At 54.9% G+C, this 21,346-nt stretch overlaps 5 protein-coding genes across 5 annotated transcripts; 2 read left to right on the forward strand and 3 right to left on the reverse strand.

Annotated features, from left to right (window-relative positions):
- Positions 1-3,192: 3,192 nt before the first annotated feature.
- Positions 3,193-8,380, reverse strand: hrp3 (chromatin-remodeling ATPase CHD1; the record flags this gene model as incomplete). Its single annotated transcript, XM_083190481.1, has 4 exons — positions 3,193-3,331; positions 3,393-7,677; positions 7,743-7,908; positions 7,973-8,380. 4 exons carry the CDS (start codon positions 8,378-8,380, stop codon positions 3,193-3,195), a joined length of 4,998 nt encoding a protein of 1,665 aa, XP_083054340.1.
- A 1,770-nt stretch (positions 8,381-10,150) lies between these two features.
- On the forward strand, positions 10,151-12,448 carry RLI1 (Fe-S cluster-binding ribosome biosynthesis protein; the record flags this gene model as incomplete). Its single annotated transcript, XM_083190482.1, has 5 exons — positions 10,151-10,170; positions 10,248-10,272; positions 10,367-10,781; positions 10,836-12,166; positions 12,281-12,448. The coding sequence occupies 5 exons, from the start codon at positions 10,151-10,153 to the stop codon at positions 12,446-12,448; spliced, it is 1,959 nt and encodes a 652-aa protein (XP_083054341.1).
- A 609-nt stretch (positions 12,449-13,057) lies between these two features.
- PRP40 (uncharacterized protein) lies at positions 13,058-15,672 on the reverse strand (the record flags this gene model as incomplete). Its single annotated transcript, XM_083190483.1, has 5 exons — positions 13,058-13,204; positions 13,271-14,026; positions 14,081-14,197; positions 14,259-15,467; positions 15,526-15,672. 5 exons carry the CDS (start codon positions 15,670-15,672, stop codon positions 13,058-13,060), a joined length of 2,376 nt encoding a protein of 791 aa, XP_083054342.1.
- Positions 15,673-16,113: 441 nt separating this feature from the next.
- On the forward strand, positions 16,114-18,019 carry ACO1O0_000989 (TRAPP trafficking subunit Trs65-domain-containing protein; the record flags this gene model as incomplete). Its single annotated transcript, XM_083190484.1, has 2 exons — positions 16,114-16,324; positions 16,386-18,019. The coding sequence occupies 2 exons, from the start codon at positions 16,114-16,116 to the stop codon at positions 18,017-18,019; spliced, it is 1,845 nt and encodes a 614-aa protein (XP_083054343.1).
- Positions 18,020-18,234: 215 nt separating this feature from the next.
- Positions 18,235-21,040, reverse strand: ACO1O0_000990 (DNA replication regulator SLD3-domain-containing protein; the record flags this gene model as incomplete). Its single annotated transcript, XM_083190485.1, has 5 exons — positions 18,235-18,794; positions 18,853-19,400; positions 19,453-20,180; positions 20,232-20,879; positions 21,005-21,040. 5 exons carry the CDS (start codon positions 21,038-21,040, stop codon positions 18,235-18,237), a joined length of 2,520 nt encoding a protein of 839 aa, XP_083054344.1.
- Positions 21,041-21,346: the final 306 nt, after the last annotated feature.

Raw genomic sequence — 21,346 nt, forward strand, 5'->3', positions numbered from 1 at the left:
TGCTTTTCCAACCAGGAAGGACCTGCTAGGCTCGAGTTCCCGATAGGCAATTCCCTCCGGAGCCGCAGTTTCCGTTCAACTGACCAACACCTGCAGGAGTGGGAATTCCGTAGCTACCAGGTAGAGGCTGTAGAGCTACCTTAACTTACTTGGGCAGTACCATAAAACACGGGACTAATAATGACGATCTCGAATATTATTACAGTGATATTGGCGTGCTTACCTTATGATTGTAGCGATGTTGATATTATGACTTATTGTAATTGGTATGCTTACCTTATTTTGAGCAATACCTAGAGATTTCCAGCCCAAGGAAGGTGCTCCGCTCAACCTATCACAAGACTGATCACCTCCTCACCCTCCTCACCCATCATCCTAACTCGATACTGAACACGTCACTTCCAGCCCTCAGGTTCACAAAACGGCTGTTTGTCTGGCACGCGATGTCCTGCAAGGGCGGCAGCTCGTGATGGACGTCGTATACGACCTCCCCGTTTGCCACAACGGCCCTCGCCTCCTCCGGCGAGACCTGGTGGACCCTGAACCTCAGGCGCCCACGCGGCGTCGCCGTCGCCACTGCTGTGCTGTATTCAACATACACACGAAGCCTGTCTGATAGCCGCAATTCCACGACCCTATTCACCTCAGCGATCCTCCACGAGCCGCCGCAGCCGCCGTTCTCATAGTTGTGAGTCGACGACGATGCTCTATGCGGAATCGGACTACTATCGCGATAGTGATCAGCCACGTCAGCCCGGACCGCATCCCCAGCGAATTCGGGTGCGCCTATGCCACTATCAGCAGCGCCACTATTCTCCGCCACAGGCGTGCCCGGTGAGTCCTCAGATGCTGCTCCGACAGATGAGGCCGCATCGTCCCCCGGTCGTAATGTGGCTTCGCTGTCAGAGCCACCGGCATCACCGGCGCCGTCAGCGCTTGCGGCGTCAGCGCTTAGGGCCTCGTCAACCGTGAGCATAGTCGTCAGCGAACCAATAGAGGAATTGCATGTGCTCTCTAGGGGACAGTTCAGCGCCCCAGTTCCATTGAGAACTTCTCGAGCCCGTGAGACCACCATCCGCTCTAGCTCTTGTATAAATCTCTTGTGGACGTTATCTGCCAGTTCCGTTGCTGGTAACCGCCATCCAGCATAGACTCTGCCGTGCGATCGAGGAATTGTATACATCCCATGTAACGAAATGAAGGCATTGCAAAGATAGCATGCATCTTTATTCGATGCCAGAACTCGCGGCGGCGTCCGACTTGGATTCAAGTCAAGGTACCAGATGAGCTGCATCTCGGCGTGGATCCGAGAGCTTTCCAGGACATTTTTCAGTGTAGTCTGAAACTTGCTGTAGGCCGTGGCCCTTTTATTTTGGAGCTTCTGAGCCAGGCGGTTGATGTCAAGGCTTGTGTTGTGGGATGCCTCAATCCTGGCGAGAACCTGACGGACTTGAGCTGGCCTTGCGGAACTTCTTTCAAACGCCGCATCGTCAAGCCGGACGAGCACCGTCGATGCTCTCCGAACAATCCACTGGCTCCGATACATTGCCACCAGCCGCTCTGCGGAATGCTTGTATTGTGACATCTTCCTAGTCATGTTGAGCAGAGCTTCCCGCTCATTTAGATTCATCTTTGGTACCGCGAGATCCAGATGTTTTAGCAATATGCTTTCCCAGTTGTCAATGTTCCGGAGGTTTTCGCATTCGTCAATGATGTCGGCCAAATCTCCATCCAGACGCGGTACTTCACACCCCAACTCTTTGGTCATCTCAGAGTAGAGGTGCATTTGGCTGATCAGTTTGCTTATTGTCTTCTTGCAGGGTCTCTTATTATCGACACCTCTGAGTTGGCTAAGGCCTTCCGATACTTTTTCGAGAAAAACAGGAAACCGTGGCTTCAGCTCTGTGGCTCCCAATCTCCCTCGTTGGACTATCCTTTTACGGCACATAGCAATGATGGCCATGAAGAGTTGTCTCACCATCTCGTCTCGAGGTGCTTCTAAGGTTTTAACAAATTTCAGTCGATCTAGGATCGGGTTCAGTAGTCCACCTACTCTTCGACGCATGCGCTCGTTGAAGGGTTCTGAATAATTCATCAAAGCCTTCTTTGACAGATCTCAAATATCCCGAGTCGCACGATGAATTGGCGTTGGCGGCCACGAGGATGTGAAGCTGTGAGTCCACCTGCTGAATGCAAACCGCCGTAATTTTGTAAGGATCATCCTTCAGGCTCGATAACGTTGCCAGCTCGGCTGCAAGGCATCTCTCGGTGCCTAGAGACAAGGTGTGCCTACTCGACCGATCCGATGTCTCGGTGTGAGCGTTGTGAGTCGGCGGAGCGGGCACCTGGCCGAGTAGCTCAAGGAGGACAATGTCTTCCGCGCATCTCGTGTATGAATACTGGAGCGGTTCATCGGACATGATGCTTCATCGCGAGCGTCGCTCAGTCATGATGCGTCCCCGCCAACAACGGTCTCATACTTAAGGCCCTCGAAGGTGAGGAGGCCGGCCACCAGTCTGAGCTGGATAGGTGCAATTTGGCCTTACGCATCTGGACGCGGGTCGATGCAAGCCTGCCCAGAAGTCGAGCTGAGGTTGGTCCACGCACCAAGACCATGCGGGAGGCCGGCCACGACCTTGTCGCCAATCATCGTGGACGATGGACGCCCACGGGGAGTTACCAACAGTAAACAGAGTCACTTCAGTCTGTCACGCGGAAAGAGAGTGGCTTGGACTGTGTGAATTTCCTGTTCCCTAATTATACACTCAGCAGTGGCCCCTTGTCTGAAGATACCCATGCTAAGAGCAGGGCTATCGCTGAGGTGCGGCCAGCCAATGGCCTGCTTTCCTGAATAAAATTCCGAGTTACATTCAAGTTCAGCCATGTGTAACCACTTGTATCATCTAGCATGTTGCGCTGCCTGCGTGGTTCCATCAAAGGAAGAACCTGTCCTCGCAGGGGTCTTGTGAAAAACTCCCAAACATGAATCCCTTTTTCCATGCAGACCCGGGGGTATGTGATCTCAGCTCGTCTCCACGAGTAAAACAGAGCACCGCCCTATAGTACCAAACGCCTGACAATGCAGAAAGACGAAGAGAAACGCCGGTAGCCGCGTTCAAAGCGGCTCAGATAGAATAGTATATAGTCGTCGCCAAAAAGAAAAAGAAAAAAGAGTAGGGGGGCGCAAGTCTTTTAGGCGCCATTCGCCCTCGAGGTGCTGGACCCTGACTCCTTCTTACGGTTACTCAGGGTGCGATACATGTTGCTCAACCGTTGCCCCGTAACACTCTTTGAGGTATCATCAACTGGCCACAAGGCAGCCAAAAAGTCCCTGTAAAGCAGTGTGTGAGTAGGGTGCTGCCAGATAGCGGGCTAATCATTCATAAACTTACCAAAAGTTGTTCTTCATAGCATCGTCAGCGGCGGTGAAATTCTTGTCCAGAAACTCGCCGATGACGCAGAGTTCAACTCCAAAGATAGAGGCCCGTTCCTTGCTAGACTTGACGCTATCCTTTGTCGTGGAAAGAATCCTTTCGAAATTTTCGCGCACCGGCTTCAGGAGATACCAGATCAAAGCGTCATTATCCTTGTCCCTCTGGTCCTGATCGTCACCGATGCGGCGCAGCTCATCTAGCCGGCGGAGAGCTTTGGCTTTGCGTTCATCCTGGCCTCGAGACTCGTGATCACGACGATGATCGCCATGTTTATCTTCGCGATGCCTGTCATCGCGGTGCCTGTCGTCGCGGTGCCTGTCGTCGCGGTGCCTGTCATCGCGGTTCCTATCATCGCGCTGCCGGCTATCACGGTACCTGTCGTCTCGATGTCTGTCGTCGCGATGGCGGTCGTCTCGGTATCTGTCATCCCGGTACCGATCCTCGCGGTGTCTGTCGTCCCGATGTCTCTCATCGCGGCGGTGATAGTAGTCGTCGTCACGGTGGCGGGGCCTGTCATGGCGACGGTCATCGTCGTCCCGGTAACGCCTCTTGTCGGCCCTGTCCCGCTCATCCCCATGCTTGCTAGAGCGACGGCCATCGTCAACCCGACGGTGCTTGGGGCTGCGACCATCGTCATGAGCAGCCTGCTTGCGCTTGTAATCCGGCCGAGGAGTACCCCGGTCCTCAGCCTGACTGCGGGAGCGATGATCATGGTGCGCAAGTTCTTTTTCCCTATCCCGAGCCTTCTTACTGCTAGCAGGACCGGGTGAGGCCGTGGCACCAGACCGGTGACCATTGGCCAGCAGTTTCTTGTTGTTGCGATGATGGTTTTCCACAGTCCTCTGCAGGGATCGGTCAGGGGAGTGCTTCGACTGCAGAACAGAAAGCAGGTACTCGGCACGGCGGACAAGGTGGACCGCCCCAGGTGCCTTTTGTTTGTCGTTGGCCTTGCTTCTTTCTTCCTTCTTAGCAACCCTGCCTTCCTCTAGGAAAAGCTTGTCGTGCATGTCGAGGTCCAGGTCATCGCGAATGTTGCTCCAAGCACCAAAGCCATGACGGTCGATGCCAACCAGAAGCATGCCGTCTTCCTTAGCACCCCAGGGGCAGCTGTAGCTTGCGCCCTTCGTAGCGTCAGGGAGTCGGAACGTTCTCCAGTCGGAGCAATTCTGAATGGCTTCCCGGAGCATCTGCAGTTGGATCGGTCTCTCGATCGCCGTCTCCGCATTGACCTTTTTGAGATCGCCAAAGTCGATGAGGACAGCTTTCCGGTCCTTCTTGTTCAAAGCTTTGCCAGTCTTCATCTCCTCATCTGCAACCTTGGCGTTGTTCTCATTCACGGCATCTTGTGCCGCCTTGATGAAGTCGTCCAGCATGGATTTTATCACTTCCGGATCCCTGTCACCCAGCTTTGCCTCCTGGATAATGTCCTCGCTGCGATGCTCCATTGAACCAAACCGGAAGTAAGCCTTGATAAGAACACGCTGCTCTGTCACAGTCAAAGGACGCTTAGGATCAGCCCGCTGAGCACGCTTCTCTGCAGCTTCTTGTTCCTGTTCCTTCTGCCGCTTCTTAAGCCGATCAGCACGATCAGTCTCCTTGTTGCGATTCTTGATAGTTGCTTTGCGAGGTGCGCTTTCAGCGGCAACCTTGGCAAGGTATTCCTCGTGCTGCTTCTTTTCTTCTTCGGCCTTGACCTCTGCGATCTTCTCGGCAGGAATGATTTGATCCCAGTCCAAATTAATATCATCAACTTTGACATCAGTGATCTGCATGAAGTTGTCCCAGTCGATGCCGCCACTACTAAGGTTGATCTTGTCATCGACCTTAGTCTTAGTGACTTCAGCATTTTCCAGGATCGAGTCGATGTCAAGCTGCTCAAGCCGCTCCTGGTTGCCAGATTGTTCAAACATTTTCGAAGAACGCATCTTGAGAACCATCTGGATGTCCTCGTTCGACGATGGTCCGTCTGTCTTGAGACCCTTCTTATTCAGCTCTGCCTTAAACGCAGCCTTGCCATCGTCGGTGACACCGGCCTGGATGGTGAGGTATTCCAGGAGCAGCTTATTTCGGGCTCGCTCCAAGACCTCCTCCTCGACAGTCTCCTTGCTCACAAGGCGATATATGTTGACAGGCCGCTTCTGGCCGATACGGTGAGCTCGAGCCATGGCCTGCAAGTCCGCTTGAGGGTTCCAATCCGAATCGAAGATGACGACCGTGTCAGCGGTCATCAAATTGATTCCCAGCCCACCAGCTCGCGTAGACAGAAGAAAGCAAAAGTCTTCGCTGTCGTCCGCATTGAAGTGATTGATGGCCATTCGGCGAGGTCCAGCTGCAATCGTTCCGTCCAGCCGCTGGAACTTGTATCCACGGAGGGACAAATAGTCGCCGAGAATGTCTAGCATCTTCACCATCTGACTGAAGATGAGAACACGGTGCCCATCCTTCTTCAGCTTGGATAATAGCTGATCTAGGAGCATCATCTTGCCACTGCTTGCAATGAGACCCTTGATCTGGTCCTCGCGCCGTGTACTGCCACCCAAAACCCTTTCCTCGGCTCCCGCGAACATGTACGGATGGTTGCTGACTTTCTTTAGCTCCATCATCACATTAAGCAGCGAGTTCTTGTGGCCGTTCGTTGCATCGCACAGGGCAGTGTAATTCTTCGTCAGGATGTTCTTGTAGTAGTCGAGCTGGACATCTGAGAGCTCGACACGAATGATCTTCTCAGTCTTCGGGGGCAGGTCAGATTCCACAGTTTCCTTGGTTCTCCGGAGAATGTATGGGGCGATAGCGGTGTGGAGATCCTGGAGCTTCTCTTGCGCGTCAACAGCAGACAAAGAGTCGAGGTCCTCGTCAATGTTCACCCTCCCGGGGTTCAAGAAGTCCAATAGCGCCGACAACTCAGCCAAGTTATTCTGGATGGGTGTACCAGTGATCAAGACCTTGCACGGTACGCCAAAGCTGACAAGACGCGCGTAGAGCTGGGACTCGCGGTTCTTGAGGCGATGGGCTTCGTCAACGGCAAGGGTTTGCCATTTGATTGACTGTAGAAATTGCCAGTCTTGAAGAATAAACTCATAGGATGTGACCAAAACGTTGAACTTGGGCTTCTTCGGGTTGCCGTCGACGAGCAGCTCATGTTCGCGGATGATGTTCCTTGCGTCCTCGGGACCCAAATAAACAACATAGTTCAGGTCCGGAGACCAGTGATTAAAGGTATCGCACCATGCGGGGATGACACTCAGAGGTGCGACGACGAGTGAGGGACCTTCCTGGCGGCGTTCATTGCGTAGCCAGCTCAGGAATGACACAGTCTGTACAGTCTTGCCGAGGCCCATTTCGTCAGCGAGAATGACGTTGTTCCCTCGTGTCCAGTTGAGGCACAGGAAGTTCAGGCCCTTCAGCTGGAATTCGCGAAGCTGGCCGCCTTGGATATAGTCTGGCTGCTTTTCCAACTTTCTCATCCGTGACCGGGTGGCAATGTTGGACTCCTTGCGGTCCGACTGCCAGGACCGCGAGGATCGATCCAGAAACTGATCAATCTTATCCTGGAACATGGGAGCAATCTCCGAAGCTTCTTCCCATGTGCACTCGTCATATGACAGTCCCTTCCACTTCACAAAATATTCGTCCTCCTCATCGCCATCTCTGACGGCAACAATTCTTTCAACTTTGGTGTAGTCTTCGAACGCTTCTTCGTCACGCTCTCGATCCAGGAAAAATTGTTCCTTGGTTTCAGGCGGGATGTCTTCTCCAAACCGCATTTCGAGTTCTTGCTCGACAAACTTTCGGAAGTAATTTTCCATCTTTCGAAAACCCCGGACATATTTTAATGAATCGGCAGTTTCCCACGTGTCGTGGAGGTGCGACTTGCCTTGCCACTTGATGAAGTACTCAAAGTCGGTTCGCTGTAGGTCGTAGGCAAGCTCAACACCGTCCCGAAGTCGGTGTTTGACAACCTTTTCGACATAAGGGGAGTCATCCACGTAGTCGGCGACGTAGTTGGCGGTGGTCATCTCAGCCTCGTCTTCATCTTCGAAATCGCTCTCTTCGTAGGCGCCTTGTTGCACCTGCTGGGCGGCACGGCGATTGGACCATCTCTTTTCGGAGAGATTTGGTAACGCCTCTCTTTGGAGTCTGGCCTTCTTCTGCAGGGTTCGAGCACGAGGTCCGCCATACATGTCAGAGTCCGAATCGGAATCGTTGGTAGATGGCTGTGGCATGGGTGTGCCTCGCTTGGAAGCTAGGACAATACAATTAATTTTGGCTCACGGCGACAAAGGTACAAGTCAGCTCAGCTCGGCTTACATGTGCGGGAAGACTCGACACGACGGCGCTTCACGTTACGGCGGTTAATGGGACCAACGTCTGATTCGGAATCATCGGAATCAACCTGGTATCCCCATAGGTTAGTATCAATCCAAGCTTTCTGGAGCAGGTCCCATACAAGTTTACGTTGCTCTCGAGGTCGGGTCTGTAAATGCGGTTAGTGAGTAATTGGAAGCAGCGGCGGTCAAAGTTTGGGTTTATCCACATACACTTCGCCTGAGCCCGTACAACTCAGGGTTTGCTCTCATGAATTCATCCTCGGCCACCGCAGCTTTGCGCTTCGGACCTCTGCTAGAGTCGACGGAGCTACCGCGTTCTCTAATGGCATCATCCTCATGGTGAGATGGCGGACTCTCCTGCATATCGAAGTCGGCATCCTCTGAAGCGTTATCTGGCGTCGGCACGTCGCCCTCGGACATATCAGACCCATCATGGATTCCATTCAACTCCTCGTCAGCATCACCTAGCGGGGATGGTGATCGGTCAGCGGAGTGTCCATTGTGGGCGTCGGAGAAGTCGCTCTCGCTCCGACGGCGCTCGCTGGCTACGCTCGTTTTTATCGCAGGATCGGGCGACAGGTGTCCGTTTATAGGACCACCCTCGGTAGGGGTGGACATTCCGACCGGTGTTGATGAGACCTGCCTGCTGGAAAGACGGCAAGGTTAGAGATGGTGGTAAAAAAGGCTAGTGGGTATAAAGAGTGGTATGAGGGAGAGCTCAGAAGTGACGCGACACGAAATCGAGTCTCGAATGAGTGAAAAGGGCTTGAAGTGATGGAGCATTTCAGGCTGTCGCATCCGACTCGGGGTTGATGATGGGAAGGCTGGAAGATGATGGCGACGCGATTGAGGCAATACTGGAGCCAGTGGGCTGGCCCCTGAGCAACCGGCCTGTCATAGTCATCAAGCGCAGTCCGCTTTCATCAAATCGAGGTCCCCACGAGTTCAAATGGGCCCAATATATGCGATATATCGATGTCGACGGCCGGGTTGAGGCTGGGTCGGCTGGCAGCGGGCAGAGACTACCAGCTGGGTCGAGTAGCAGGGGAAGAGAAGGAGAACAACTTACAAGTCATTAATAAATGACTGTCAGGCAGCTACAGGCATCTAATGAGACACCGGATGCTGGCCGGAGGAGAGTAAAGAGGCCGGAGGAGGTACCAGCGGGCATAGGCGAGGTATGAGGTAGATGGTGGACTGTCACAAAAATGCCACTGAGTGCCTGGTGGAGAGGAAGAATTGGATGGGCAAGCGCGCCGGAAGGGCCCCCCAGCCCAAGCCTTTTTGGGGAAGGACCACCACCGTGGGATTAAGTCACGTGATTCGTAGCGTGCTACCCCGATTTTGACTCCGAATCCGAGGCGTTCACTCAAGCGTCCCCGTTTCAAAAGACACAGAGCCTAAGCTCATGAGAAGTAAATCGTATCTTTACGGAGTAATTAATAATACTATGGAAATGTGGGAGAAAGTGGCTATCTAGATTGGAAGTGGCTTGAATGATGTTAACCCGGTGCTACCTCGATACCAAAGACGAGGGTCATAAGGTACTTAGCTCCCACACAATTGCAACATGTGCTACATGCCTTTTCATAATTCCTGCTTGTTTCAAGTAACATTTGGGGAGTAAAGTTGCCCTCTACTATTATCCCTAGCATTGTTGTTGCTGGTCCCTGTTCAGGATCCCCTGGCGTATTACTCGCGGCACTCTCACTTCATGACTCTAAAAGCTGACACGACAGAGCGACATGACTAAGTGTGTTTGTTTAAGTCTTTGTTTAAGTCTTTGTTTAAGTCGTTGTTTATGTGTTATTGCTATGTATGCATAGAATTACTAATACCAAGTGCTTTGGATTTAGCTATCACTTGTCAAAGATGTATATAACCACTTGGTGTTTCTTAGATGCCTTGACAGTAGGGTAAGTAGGTAGCGGTATTGGACGTCGGCATGTAAGGTACTACTGCTGTATGCTAGGTGAATTAAAGATCGGGTTCGGCCCGCTAGTGACTGGTATGGAAGACAGTATTAGGCACGCTTACCAAAGCCAATGGGTACTCGAACCAAGCGCCATCCCTAACAGGAAGCTTGACATCAGATCTTGGCCCTGTCTGCCCCGCAGCTCGCCAGCACAACCTTGGAAGCGACGATTCAGAGAGCACGAAAAATTGATGACCGCACACCACCGCCCTCCCAGCTCTCTCCTCAAATAACAACATCGCAACCTGTGGCCTCTTGGACACCCGCGATTATTTCCTTTCTTCGTATCCCGTCGCGGTCTCTGCCCTAGCACCCTGAGTGCCCTGGTTGTCCGACTGCAAAGTTTGCCACCTGAGCCACATTTCTCCCCCGCCAGAACCATCCCACGTCTTTGATCAGCATCTTTCGCAGCCATGTCGGACAGGCTTACTCGGTACGTGGACACCTCTAGGCATTATGCTGCACCTAGCCAGTATCTCAGCTGGACCTTACTAACACGCAAGTGCTCAGTATCGCCATCGTCAACGACGACAAGGTCAGTCCAGGATTTTTTTCCTCCCTCCCGACTGCCCCGCCTACCCCGCCATGACAGCGGTTTGGAAACATTGACTGACCATGTCTAACTACAGTGTCGTCCGCGAAAGTGCCGTCAGGAATGCAAGAAGTCCTGCCCCGTCGTTCGCAGTGGCAAGCTCTGCATTGAGGTTACTCCCACGTCGCGCCTCGCCTTCATCTCCGAGTCGCTCTGCATCGGTTGTGGCATCTGCCCCAAGAAGTGCCCCTTCGACGCCATCACCATCATCAACCTGCCCACCAACCTCGAGAGCCAGGTCACCCACCGATATGGCCCCAATTCCTTCAAGCTCCACCGTCTTCCCATGCCCCGTCCGGGACAGGTCCTGGGTCTGGTTGGAACCAACGGTATCGGCAAGAGTACTGCCCTCAAGATTCTCAGCGGGAAGCTCAAGCCCAACCTGGGCCGACACGACAACCCCCCTGACTGGGAGGACGTCATCAAGCACTTCCGTGGCTCTGAGCTGCAGAGTAAGTCCATATTTAGGCTCTAGAAGGACGTGGGACAAGTTCTAATCCGGCTAGACTACTTTACCAAGCTTCTCGAGGACGACCTCAAGGCTGTTGTCAAGCCCCAGTATGTCGATCAGATCCCCAAGGCTGTTCGCGGCACGCAGAAGAGCGTTAGCCACCTGCTCGGGAGCCGTGCCACACTGGGCAACACCGAGGAGGTGATCAAGACTCTGGAGCTGGACCATCTTATGGACCGTGACATCAACCTGCTCTCTGGTGGTGAGCTTCAGCGATTCGCCATTGGCACCGTCTGCGTCCAGAAGGCCGATGTCTACATGTTCGATGAGCCGTCTTCCTACCTTGATGTTAAGCAGCGTCTGAGCGCTGCTCGCATCATCCGGTCTCTGCTCCGTGATGATGACTACGTCATTGTCGTCGAGCACGATTTGTCCGTCCTCGACTATCTCTCCGACTACGTTTGCGTCCTCTACGGTCAGCCCGCCGTGTACGGTGTGGTCACCCTGCCCTACTCTGTCCGTGAAGGTATCAACATCTTCCTCGACGGTCACATTCCTACGGAGAATCTGCGTTTCCGCGAGGAGTCCCTCACCTTCCGTATTGCCGAGACCACCGATGAATATGCCATCGACAGGTCCCGTGCCTTCAACTACCCCAAGATGGAGAAGAAGCTCGGCAACTTTAACCTCCGCATTGACTCTGGCGACTTCACCGACTCCGAGATTATTGTCATGATGGGTGAGAACGGTACCGGAAAGACCACCTTCTGCCGCCTGCTCGCCGGTGCCCTCAAGCCCGATAGCAAGCAGACTGTGCCCGAGATGAGGATCAGCATGAAGCCCCAGACCATTACCCCCAAGTTCGAGGGCACCGTCCGCCAGCTCTTCTTCAAGAAGATCAAGCAGGCTTTCCTCTCGCCCCAGTTCCAGACCGACGTCGTCAAGCCTCTCAAGTTGGAGGACTTTATCGACCAGGAGGTCAAGAACCTGTCCGGTGGTGAACTTCAGCGTGTCGCCATCGTCCTCGCTCTCGGCATGCCGGCCGACATCTATGTCATTGATGAGCCGTCCGCCTACCTCGATTCGGAGCAGCGTATCATCGCCTCGCGTGTCATCAAGCGCTTCATCATGCACTCTAAGAAGACCGCCTTCATCGTCGAGCACGATTTCATCATGGCCACCTACCTGGCGGACCGCGTCATTGTCTTTGATGGCGAGCCGGGCATCGACGCCCACGCTAACAAGCCCGAGTCTCTCCTCACTGGCTGCAACAAGTTCCTGAAGAACCTCGACGTCACCTTCCGTCGTGATCCTACCAACTACCGCCCTCGCATCAACAAGCAGGGCTCTCAGCTCGACCAGGAGCAGAAGATGAGCGGAAACTACGTAAGTTTATAAACCCCCGCCCACCCCGAGAATAGGACTGGCTGATATGCTAACGCCTTTGTGACTTGTAGTTCTTCCTGGAGGAGAATGCCGCCGAAAAGAGCTCTTGAAAAGGGCAAGAGAAAGGACTCCAACCCTCCTCACCAGCAGCAACACCCTGCATCTTCTGGAGTTGAGGGCGTGAAAAATGCCAAGTCGCTTGTCAAGCGCTCGGGCGGATGTGGTCTTGAGACGGGTCTAGACGAAGGCTGCGCCAGCGAGGATGACGATCCGGACGAGTAACAGCGGCGACGGCAGTCTATCCCCTGCTGTCTGGTCCTGTGAAGCAAGAATGTTTTTTTTCTGGTTTATCTTTGCGGCTCCTAGCCCCCGTCCGCGTGGGCATAGTTGAGCTGCGTCTTCACAGATAGAGGGACAGTGGACCAAGCAGGATGACTGCCGTCATCAGCTTCCTACCTCGCGGGAGGCATTTGGATTTAGGAACAAAAAAAAGTAGCTGCTTTCAACTCACCAACGACAATAAAAAAAGTTCGCATCGTCAGGGAATAGTAGTAGTGTGTCACTGTGTTAAACAAGAGAGTTCCAAATTGATTATAGACCCTAGTTATCACTCTTACAGCTGAAACGAGTCATGGCATCCTCGGTAGGCAACAAAGAGGGGACGTACTAGCTAGAGTGAAAGATCGGTTCGTCGGGACCGCCTAGAACGGGGGGAGATGCTCCCCTTCTAGCGACCCCGCGGGAAACAAGGATGACAGTCGAAACGCCTGGACTCTAAAGGGGGTGTCATCTCTCCCAACAACTGCTGGATCAGATGCTGCCAGGGACGTACTAGGGATAGCGACTCTGGCCGAACCATAGGACTCCGCCTTAGTTTGGGGAAAAATCATTCTACTCTTCTTCCTCAATCTCTCCCTCTTCGCTGCCGGATCTAATGTCTCGTGACGGCGGCTGGGCGGGAGGTGTCTTCTTCCGAGGGGGTGCCTCCCGGACCTCCCGCGCAGGCGTCCGCTCGGGAGTCTTCTCTCTCTTCAGCCTCTGGAAAAAGATGTCAGTCGGTGATTTTGTGGGGCTGCACTAGCCAGGGCGGATTGGGAAACAAACCTTGGAATCTCGCGAGTCCCTGCGGGCGTATTCATCTTCATCGTCTGGGCGACGGCGCCGGGAACCTGATGGTTTTTCATCGCCATAGGGGAGCTCGTCATACGAACCTCGATCAATGCGGCGACGGTAGAGCCTTTCCCGTTCTTCCTCCCTATCGCGTCGCTCTCTGTCGTAATGCGAGTCATCATCACGTCGGGGTCGAACGGGACGATCGTAATCCCTGTCCCTGTCCCTCTCGCGGTCTCGGTCTCGGTCGCGCTCGCGCTCGCGCCGAGGAGGCGGCGATAGGCGACCGCGATCACTCGACAGGAAATTCTCAGCCATGGCTGATTTGCGGTGATTTCGCTCGCGTTCGGCAATGGCTCTGCGCCTATCGGCTTCGTAGGCATCGGCCTCCGGACTACGGCTGCGCCTGGCAGAGCGTCCACTGCTACGATGCGAGCGCTCGCCACGGGATCGGTCTCTCTCGCGGTGGTCTCGCTCGACGGAGGCGCGCTTGTGGCGTCGGTCTCTCCGCTCGGCCTCGTCCTCCTTCTCGCGAAGGCGTCTCATGTGCTTGTCAAATGCGGCGCGCCGAGCATCCTCTGAAGACACGGCTTGGAATTCTTCTGCCTTTAGTAGACGAGGGCGGACCTTCTCATAGGTGTCGCTCAGGGCGATTGGAGGATCCAACCGTTTCATAAAGACACGCAGATCATCGACCGCACGGCGCTGGTGGCGGTCGTCGTCACGTTTAGAGGAGCGTTTCTCGCGCAGCTGGGAGGGGTTCGTTAGCAGAGGGGCAGCACTCCGGTGTAGAACATGACTTACGCGATCAAAGATCAGCTTCAAGATATCACGGTCAATGTTAGCAGTGCGTCGATCATCCTTCATGAGGGACAAAAACTCCTCAAAATCGCTTGTTGGTGACAAATCAAATCGCTTGTCCTAGAATGATAAGGTTAGGATTCATGCTCGCAAGAATGCCACGGTATTGAAGAAAACTTACCTCAAGGACATCAATAACATCATTTCTAGTGCCTCGGAGGCCCCGTTCCTCCTCTTCAACAACATCCCAAAACAGCTCCTGAGGTGTTGACCCTGCGAGGCCGGCCATGTTGGTATAGCGCTCATCGTTCTCGATGAGAGGAGCGATATGACTCCATTTGGTTCCCGCGTTGATCTTTCCGTCCTTCCGGAGCTCGGTTAGAAGGGCTTTGAAGGCATCTCTCGCCTTGCGCTCTCTCCGGAACTTGCGATTCTTCTCCTCCTGCTTGGAATCATTAAACGCGCGCTCGAGAGCCTTCATGTGGTTTTGGAACGCAGTCAATATATCAAACTGGCTGAGTGCCTGGTACTTTGCGTCACTCTGGAACGGCTGGGTGGATGAGATGATACCTTGCGCATCAGACCAGCGCGTGTATGGTTCCAAGTTGAGCTTGGGCAAGAGGTCGACCAGCCCATCCATGGCGTTCTTGCGCATGGAGGCCTGCTCTTCGGCGTGGGCGCGCTTCAGGCCAAGGATGTACTCCTCGAACAACTGGCGGCGCTCGGACTCGTCATCTGTGGAACGGAAAATGGTCTCACCCTCAATCATGGGGCGAGCAGTCTTCCATCGAGTATAATGGGTGATTTCAGGGTGACGTCTCAGCATGGTCTCGAAGTCGGCGCGCAGTTTGGTTAGCCTCTCTTTGGCACGCTCTTTGTCTTGGATGACGACGTCCTGACAGTACTTCTCAAAAGCAGCCTTTCGATCCTTGGGATCTCTGATGGCGCGGAACTGAGGGTCTCGCGCAGTGGCCTTGATAGCCTGTTCCCACGTCCAGTCAGGCTGGACGCCACTGCGGCGGAGCAGCTTAGCAAAGGCAGCCTCGGCCTCCTCCGCAGTCGCGTATTCGGGGTCGTTTGTGGCGGGTACGAAAACCTGCGCTTTCGGGTCACTTGCATAGGGGAGCTGTCGGGACTCGGGGAAGGTCTCGCGGCTATCGCGAGAGTCGCGCGCATCGCGGGACGGCGGCTCGTAAGGGCTGTTCGAATACCCGGCCCCAGGTGTGAACGGGGTCGGAGGGGCGGGCGTGCCAGGGGTACCATTGACACCCAGGGCGCTCTTGTAGACGTCGGGCATCTCCCAGGAACTTTCCTTAGTCTCGGTGTTATACCAGTACTTTCGGCCACCTTCGGCTGTGTACTCCTTCCAGGGTTGGTTGGCGAGAGCGCGCTACACATGGGGGGGTTAGTCAAGTCTAGAAGGGCGAAGGTGATGTCTCAAGGCCCACCTCTGCCGGCGTCATCAGCTCCTCGGGCTTGGTCCATTGTGTTATCTTGGTAGCGTTGTTATAGTAGTATGCTCGGCCGTCAGGCGTGTGGTGTTCCTGCCATGGCGACGATGGCGGCTGGCCGTATGGTGGTGCAAAGCCGTTCATCGTGACGTGGTGCCGCGCAGTGAAAAATGCTTCAAAGGCGATGTAAAAGTCGATGGAGAATCGTGCGCGTGGGAAGACGTCCCCGTGATGGCAAAGGATAGTGCTCCCAGCTGTTGTCGCAAGGTCTCGATGAGAGGTCTCGAATCGAAGTTTGACACTCCCCAGGCTGATGGCGACGCGCACGGGCCATAAGGCACCTGGTATGCAATTAACCGAGCATCGCAACCTCACCACACCACACTGGGGGGCGTCGCATCACAGGCAGTTAACTGTCAGCGGCCCCTGATATACCACCTGTACTACTGCTACCTTGCCTACTATTGATATTCCCAGTTCGAGGTCGGCGTTCTGGTTCGGTATACCAAGCGATCAATTCAATTATGATTTTTCTGGTCTAGTCTCTCTTTATTTCTATTTAACCATCTGCACGATCCCCACGCGATGGCTGAGGTGGCGGCCCCAACTGGCGAGAGCTTCAACCTGAGCGCGGGCGCTGTGGTGGGCGACCCTGGCGCGGCGTTTGCAGAACAATCCTACCTGACATACGTGGTCCCTGCAGCGACCGACCTGGAGCTTGACGACCTGTTCAAAGAGGTTGAGCAAGGGCAGTCCATCATCGACTCGATAGAGCAGCGAGAGTCCCTCTTCTTCGGTACGTACCCACACCTAGCCTCATCGCGTACCTTCAGCTACCTATACTCACACATAGCTAGATGAGACCGTCGACATCCTGCTCATTCTCAAGGCTCCATGGCTGGAGGAGAGGGCCTTCCGGTCTCAGCTCAACAGGCTCGTCCTCAACGTCGAGGCCCAGATTGTCAACGGCAGTGTGTCTGGCCGCAGTAGCCCTCCCGCCAGCGACACTATCTTCACAGGCACCGTCCAGGATGTGAGCGACCCCTTTATCCTCGTCGACGAGGAGGAGGGCGATTCCGACGAGGGGGCTAGCCAGTATGTCTATGCCGTCTGGAAGATGCCTGTCTTCCTCGCTCGACCCCGCATCCGCCTTCAGAGCCCCTCGGTCGTCTTCACTGCATCGGCTGGCCTCAAGCCAGAGGTCCAGGCTGACTTGGTCTCGGGAGGCAGAGGCTACCTCCCCAGTAGTATCCCCTCCGGGTTCAACCTCCTCGAGTCCTTCAGCAACGACCCAGCTCTCGATGGCGTTAAGCCGCGCCTATCTGCCCTGCGCGTCTCCCGCGTCGCTCCCCTGACCCGCCATCAGGATCTCACGCAGCACCTTCGAGCGTTGCCCCAACTTCAGCTCAAGATCCATCCCGTCATTCACACAAGGGTGCGTTTCTCCCGTCCACACACCACGCCAGCCACTCCCGCGATCATTGCCATCCTCGAAATCGATTTCACCCCCTACTTTGATTGCGAGGTCTCGCTGGACAAAATCCAGCTCTCTGTCCCTGACGCCAACATCCACTACCTTTCCAACGACGCCATGCAACTTCCCGTGAGCTGCGTCGCCCACGACCACCTCACCTTTCTCTACCACATCGTTCCCCTGGAGGCCCACACCACCGGCACGCGGGACCTCACCATCTCGATATCAGCCACCGCACAGCTCACCCCTAAGACATGCAACCCCACCATGGTCATGGCATGGACCGCAACCGCCGACTTCACCACCCCCGTCAACCCCGGTTTCGGGCCCTCCCCCGGCACCGGCAGCATCCAGCGCGCCCACCGGCCCTCCCAGCTCTCTATTAGCAGCATCGGGGCCAGCCAGGCCGTCATCCCCCTCAAATCCCCCTCCGTCACCCAGCCCGACGCCCTCCCCGCCCTCGTCGCCTCCACGACCCGCCCCGACACATCGCTCCAGGACCTCGGCATCACCATGTCCTTCACCGGCCCCACCGACACCGTCCGCGTCGGCGACACCTTCTCCTGGGCCGTCCACGTCGTCAACCGCTCCACCGAGCAGGCCGGCCGCCCCCCCCGCAAGTTCGCCATCGTCGCCGTGCCCCGCCGCCGCCGCAACGAGATGCGCGCCGGCCGCCCCCTCTCGTCGAGCTCCCGCCGCCGGCCCGGGTCCACCGGCAGCGCGCTCCTCGCCGGCTCCCCGGACAAGGACGTGGCCGACGCCGTGCTGGACGAGAACGTGCTCCATGCCATGCAGAAGAGCTCCGTCGTCAGCACTACCGACGTCGTCTGTCTGAGCGCCGACACGCGCATCGGCCCGCTGCCACCGGGGGCCTGCCACGTGGTTGACCTGCAGTTCCTTGCGTTGAAGGAGGGCCTTGTTGGCATCGAGGCTGTCCGGGTGGTGGATCTGACGACCCAGGAGCATGTGGACATTCGTGACCTTCCCACCATGTTAGTAGAGCCAGCAGCTGCATAGATGAAATAGAAGCACATGCTCCAATCACACCGTTTTATCATCAGAATCCTTGGGGTTGAAACAATGATGATATTCATGCCGTTGACTCTAACATCAATATGCCAAACGCCGTGCTGCCATGCTTCCCCGTCCCAAGCAAACCCTTTGTCGTATATGTACCGTACCCATTCCAAATGGTCCATCGAGTGCGTCGATGCCTCTCCCGAACTATGCCATCATAACAAGTCATCTAATTCATCATCATCCCAGCCCAGCTTCTGATATATAGAAGCCTGCTTCTTCTCTTCCTGGCCTCCCTGGCCATTCCCGACGCTCCGTGGGGCTGCTCTGCTTTTAACAGGAGTTACCGGTAGGTCGCCGAATCCAGGCGGTGTCAACCCTTGGCCATTGGCCGGTTTCGCCGCGCTCCCAGGTATCACAGTGGGCATTTTTCGTGCCATGAGAGGTGAAGAAGGCGGAATCGCCGGCTCCTCAAAACTGTGTCTCCGCAAGAAGCTATCCCCCGTCGATTGCTTCAGTGGGGTGTATCCCACCACGTCCAGCACGGGCGACGCGCTGTTCTGCCAGACGTCCTTGTGACTGCTGCGTAGTATAGTCGACGGGGCAAGTGGCCCTGCGCTGGAAGGTGGGATCATGTCCTCGGCAGAGGGTAGAGGCAGATCTGCATACCCTTCTGACTTTGGGGCCATGACATCTCTGAAGCGCTGGCTGACGGGCGTCGCCTTTACCTGGACTCCCGGATTTACCACGGCGGGTTTCGGTGCCTTTCGGGGTTCTAATTATGTGGGTTAGAATTTGATCATTGTTCGGGGAATTCATAAAAGGAGACTTACTCTTTGCCGAAGTCACTGTCGACGCCTTACGCTCGGCAGCTTCGGCCATGGCCTTCCCCACAACTTCGCGGTTTGGCTTCCTCAAGTTTGATATCGCGTCCCTCAACTCTGCTTCTATCTTGGCCTTCTTGCTGGCCTTGGAATCTTCCAAGCCGGCCATGCTGCTAGTACGAGACAGTGAAGGACGCCCCGTTTGCCGTTGGCCTGCTTCATGTTTGGCAGCACCTTTGAGATTTACCGAATCGCTATCCTCTCTCTTTATGCTAGGGATGGAGGTCGATGTTGCTCGCATCAGATCCACAATTTGACTGGGACCCCTCGACACGCTCCGGCGATGTTGTTGCTCGAATGAGAGGGCACGCTCAAGAGTTCTCGGCTCCTTCTGCAAGGCTACTCGCCTCGCAACGGCGCCTGGCTTCTGATCCTGCTTGCTGGAGGGTCGCTTCAAGGATTTGGATTTAGACTTGGGCTTAGGAGTAGGCACAATGACAGGTCCGCCGAACTTGCGGCAGAGAGAGTCGCAGATTTGTGGTAGACGCGAGGAGTAACTACATCCTTGTCAGCAATCGACCAAAAAAAACCGGCACTTGGAAATCTCACAAGGGGACAATGACATCGACACAAAAGTCCCTTAGAGGCTCTGGTGATGCTTTCTGCTGGACATGACCATTGGCAGATGGGGATGGGACCTGTGAGTCTTGCAGCAGGATTTGCTCGTGAGAAGCCATGGACTGCCAGATAGTGAGCCGGTCGGTGTGAACGTCGATAAGAGTTGGCAAGTTGTGTTTGTTTCGTTTCTTCTGGGGCGGAGGGGGTGCCATTTGCCCCTGGGACTCTGATGCGCCCGGCAGAGTTGGTAAGACGTCGGCCGGTTGCTCCTTGGGCTTTAAGGGTTCTAGAGCTAGGATCTCCAAGATGACAATCATCTGAAGTTGAGTCTCCCTGGTCCGCAGGAGAGAAGCATGCGCTTTGATCTGTTCCATCGAGATACCCGAGTCGTGATCGTCACTGAGCTCTGGCTTGTTTGCCGACCACCACATTTCGACGTTCTCGTCTTCACCGGGATAGAGACCGTCCCTGCCGAGCTTCATCTTTTTCGGCCGGCGTCGCTTCTTGCGGCCTTCGTCCGAACTGTCAACAACTGGTTTTATCCTGGTGACTAATTCAGGTATTGTCTCGCGATACTTCTTATCCACTTGCACTGTTGTGAGGACGAGTCCCTTAAGGAAGTCTATGAGATCGCTCATATCAAGATCGGACTCGAGGTCTAAATGAAAAGCGGAACGTGCTCGAGACAGTGGTCCTTTTGCAAAGTATGCCAGCGACCCCTACGAAGTCGTCAATAACTAGAAACTAGAACATAGAATCGAGTATCCTACCTTGGACTTGTAGAGCACGTCAAAGTAGTGCGTCCGGATGTTATCAAAGATGCTCTCGGCGGTCTGTTGATGTCCAACTTGCGCTTCGCTATTGCCAACTTGAGTTCGCACTTGCTCCGTGTCCATTTGAACTGGATCAGAAGGTATTGTTGGTTTCAAGTCGGAGAGTGGCAGAGACGGAAAATCATTCTGAGAATTAGTGCTGCTTCCGGGTCTCGTCGCATCATCGAAAGTCGACACTGACTGGGAGCGGGCTCGCTTTCGCACGAGGGACTGGATAGCCTCTATAGCAACCCGTTTCTTCTTTTGATCCTTGTGTGTTTGGGGTGCTGTAATCGCCGATGGGCCATTCAACTCGGCTGCTTTCGGGCCCTGGGGCCGTATCCTCTCCTGGCAAACAGCTGTGGCATGGCAGATGAAGGTTTCCGGGCTGGTCCAAGATCCCAGCTTGCAGGCAGTATAGAGCCCATTTTCGTGTCTCTCGAGGGCATAGAGCGTTCCTTTTGACTCGTTGCGCGCAATCAAGATTTTGGGGGAGGAGCCCATGCGACTTTCGAGGTCGAGGATCTTGATGTGGGATTCAAAGAGTCGGGTCGGGGGCAGGTCTCCCAGCGGAGCGTTCAGGTCGAGGCATGAGAGAGGAAGGTACTTTCGGGGGAGCAGCAGGAGAGGTTGGAGGATTCGAGGTTGTACGTGGAGGTTTGGCGGATGTGGCTAACAACGATGAGCATCAAGCTTAGAACACGATCAACGGGGCGGAATGTGAATGATACCTTGAGGGCGATTGGGGGCTTCAGGAGATGATCCATGGCCGTGGAGTCTGCACGCTTTCTCTTCTGACTGTCAGAGGAAGCAGGGTTTCCACCTCCATCGCTGCGGTTCAGAGTACCATCGGAGGTGGGCGTCAGAATGCCTGACCGGGGACGCGACGCGTCTGCGCCAGGCAGAACGGATGAGGACATGTAAGGGAAGAGCTCATGAGCTGGGCGACATGGTGAGAGAATTGATCAAGAAGGACTTGACGGCATAGGCGATTGCCAATGGGACCCCCAAGGCAAACAAAGAATATGGCTGTAGTTGACCGATGTTTGGGGTGGAGAGTACCTAGTAGGAAT

The sequence above is a fragment of the Amphichorda felina genome (genome assembly GCF_050947745.1).
Source record: "Amphichorda felina strain 45539 chromosome Unknown scaffold_1, whole genome shotgun sequence".
Taxonomy (NCBI): Eukaryota; Fungi; Ascomycota; class Sordariomycetes; order Hypocreales; family Bionectriaceae; genus Amphichorda; species Amphichorda felina.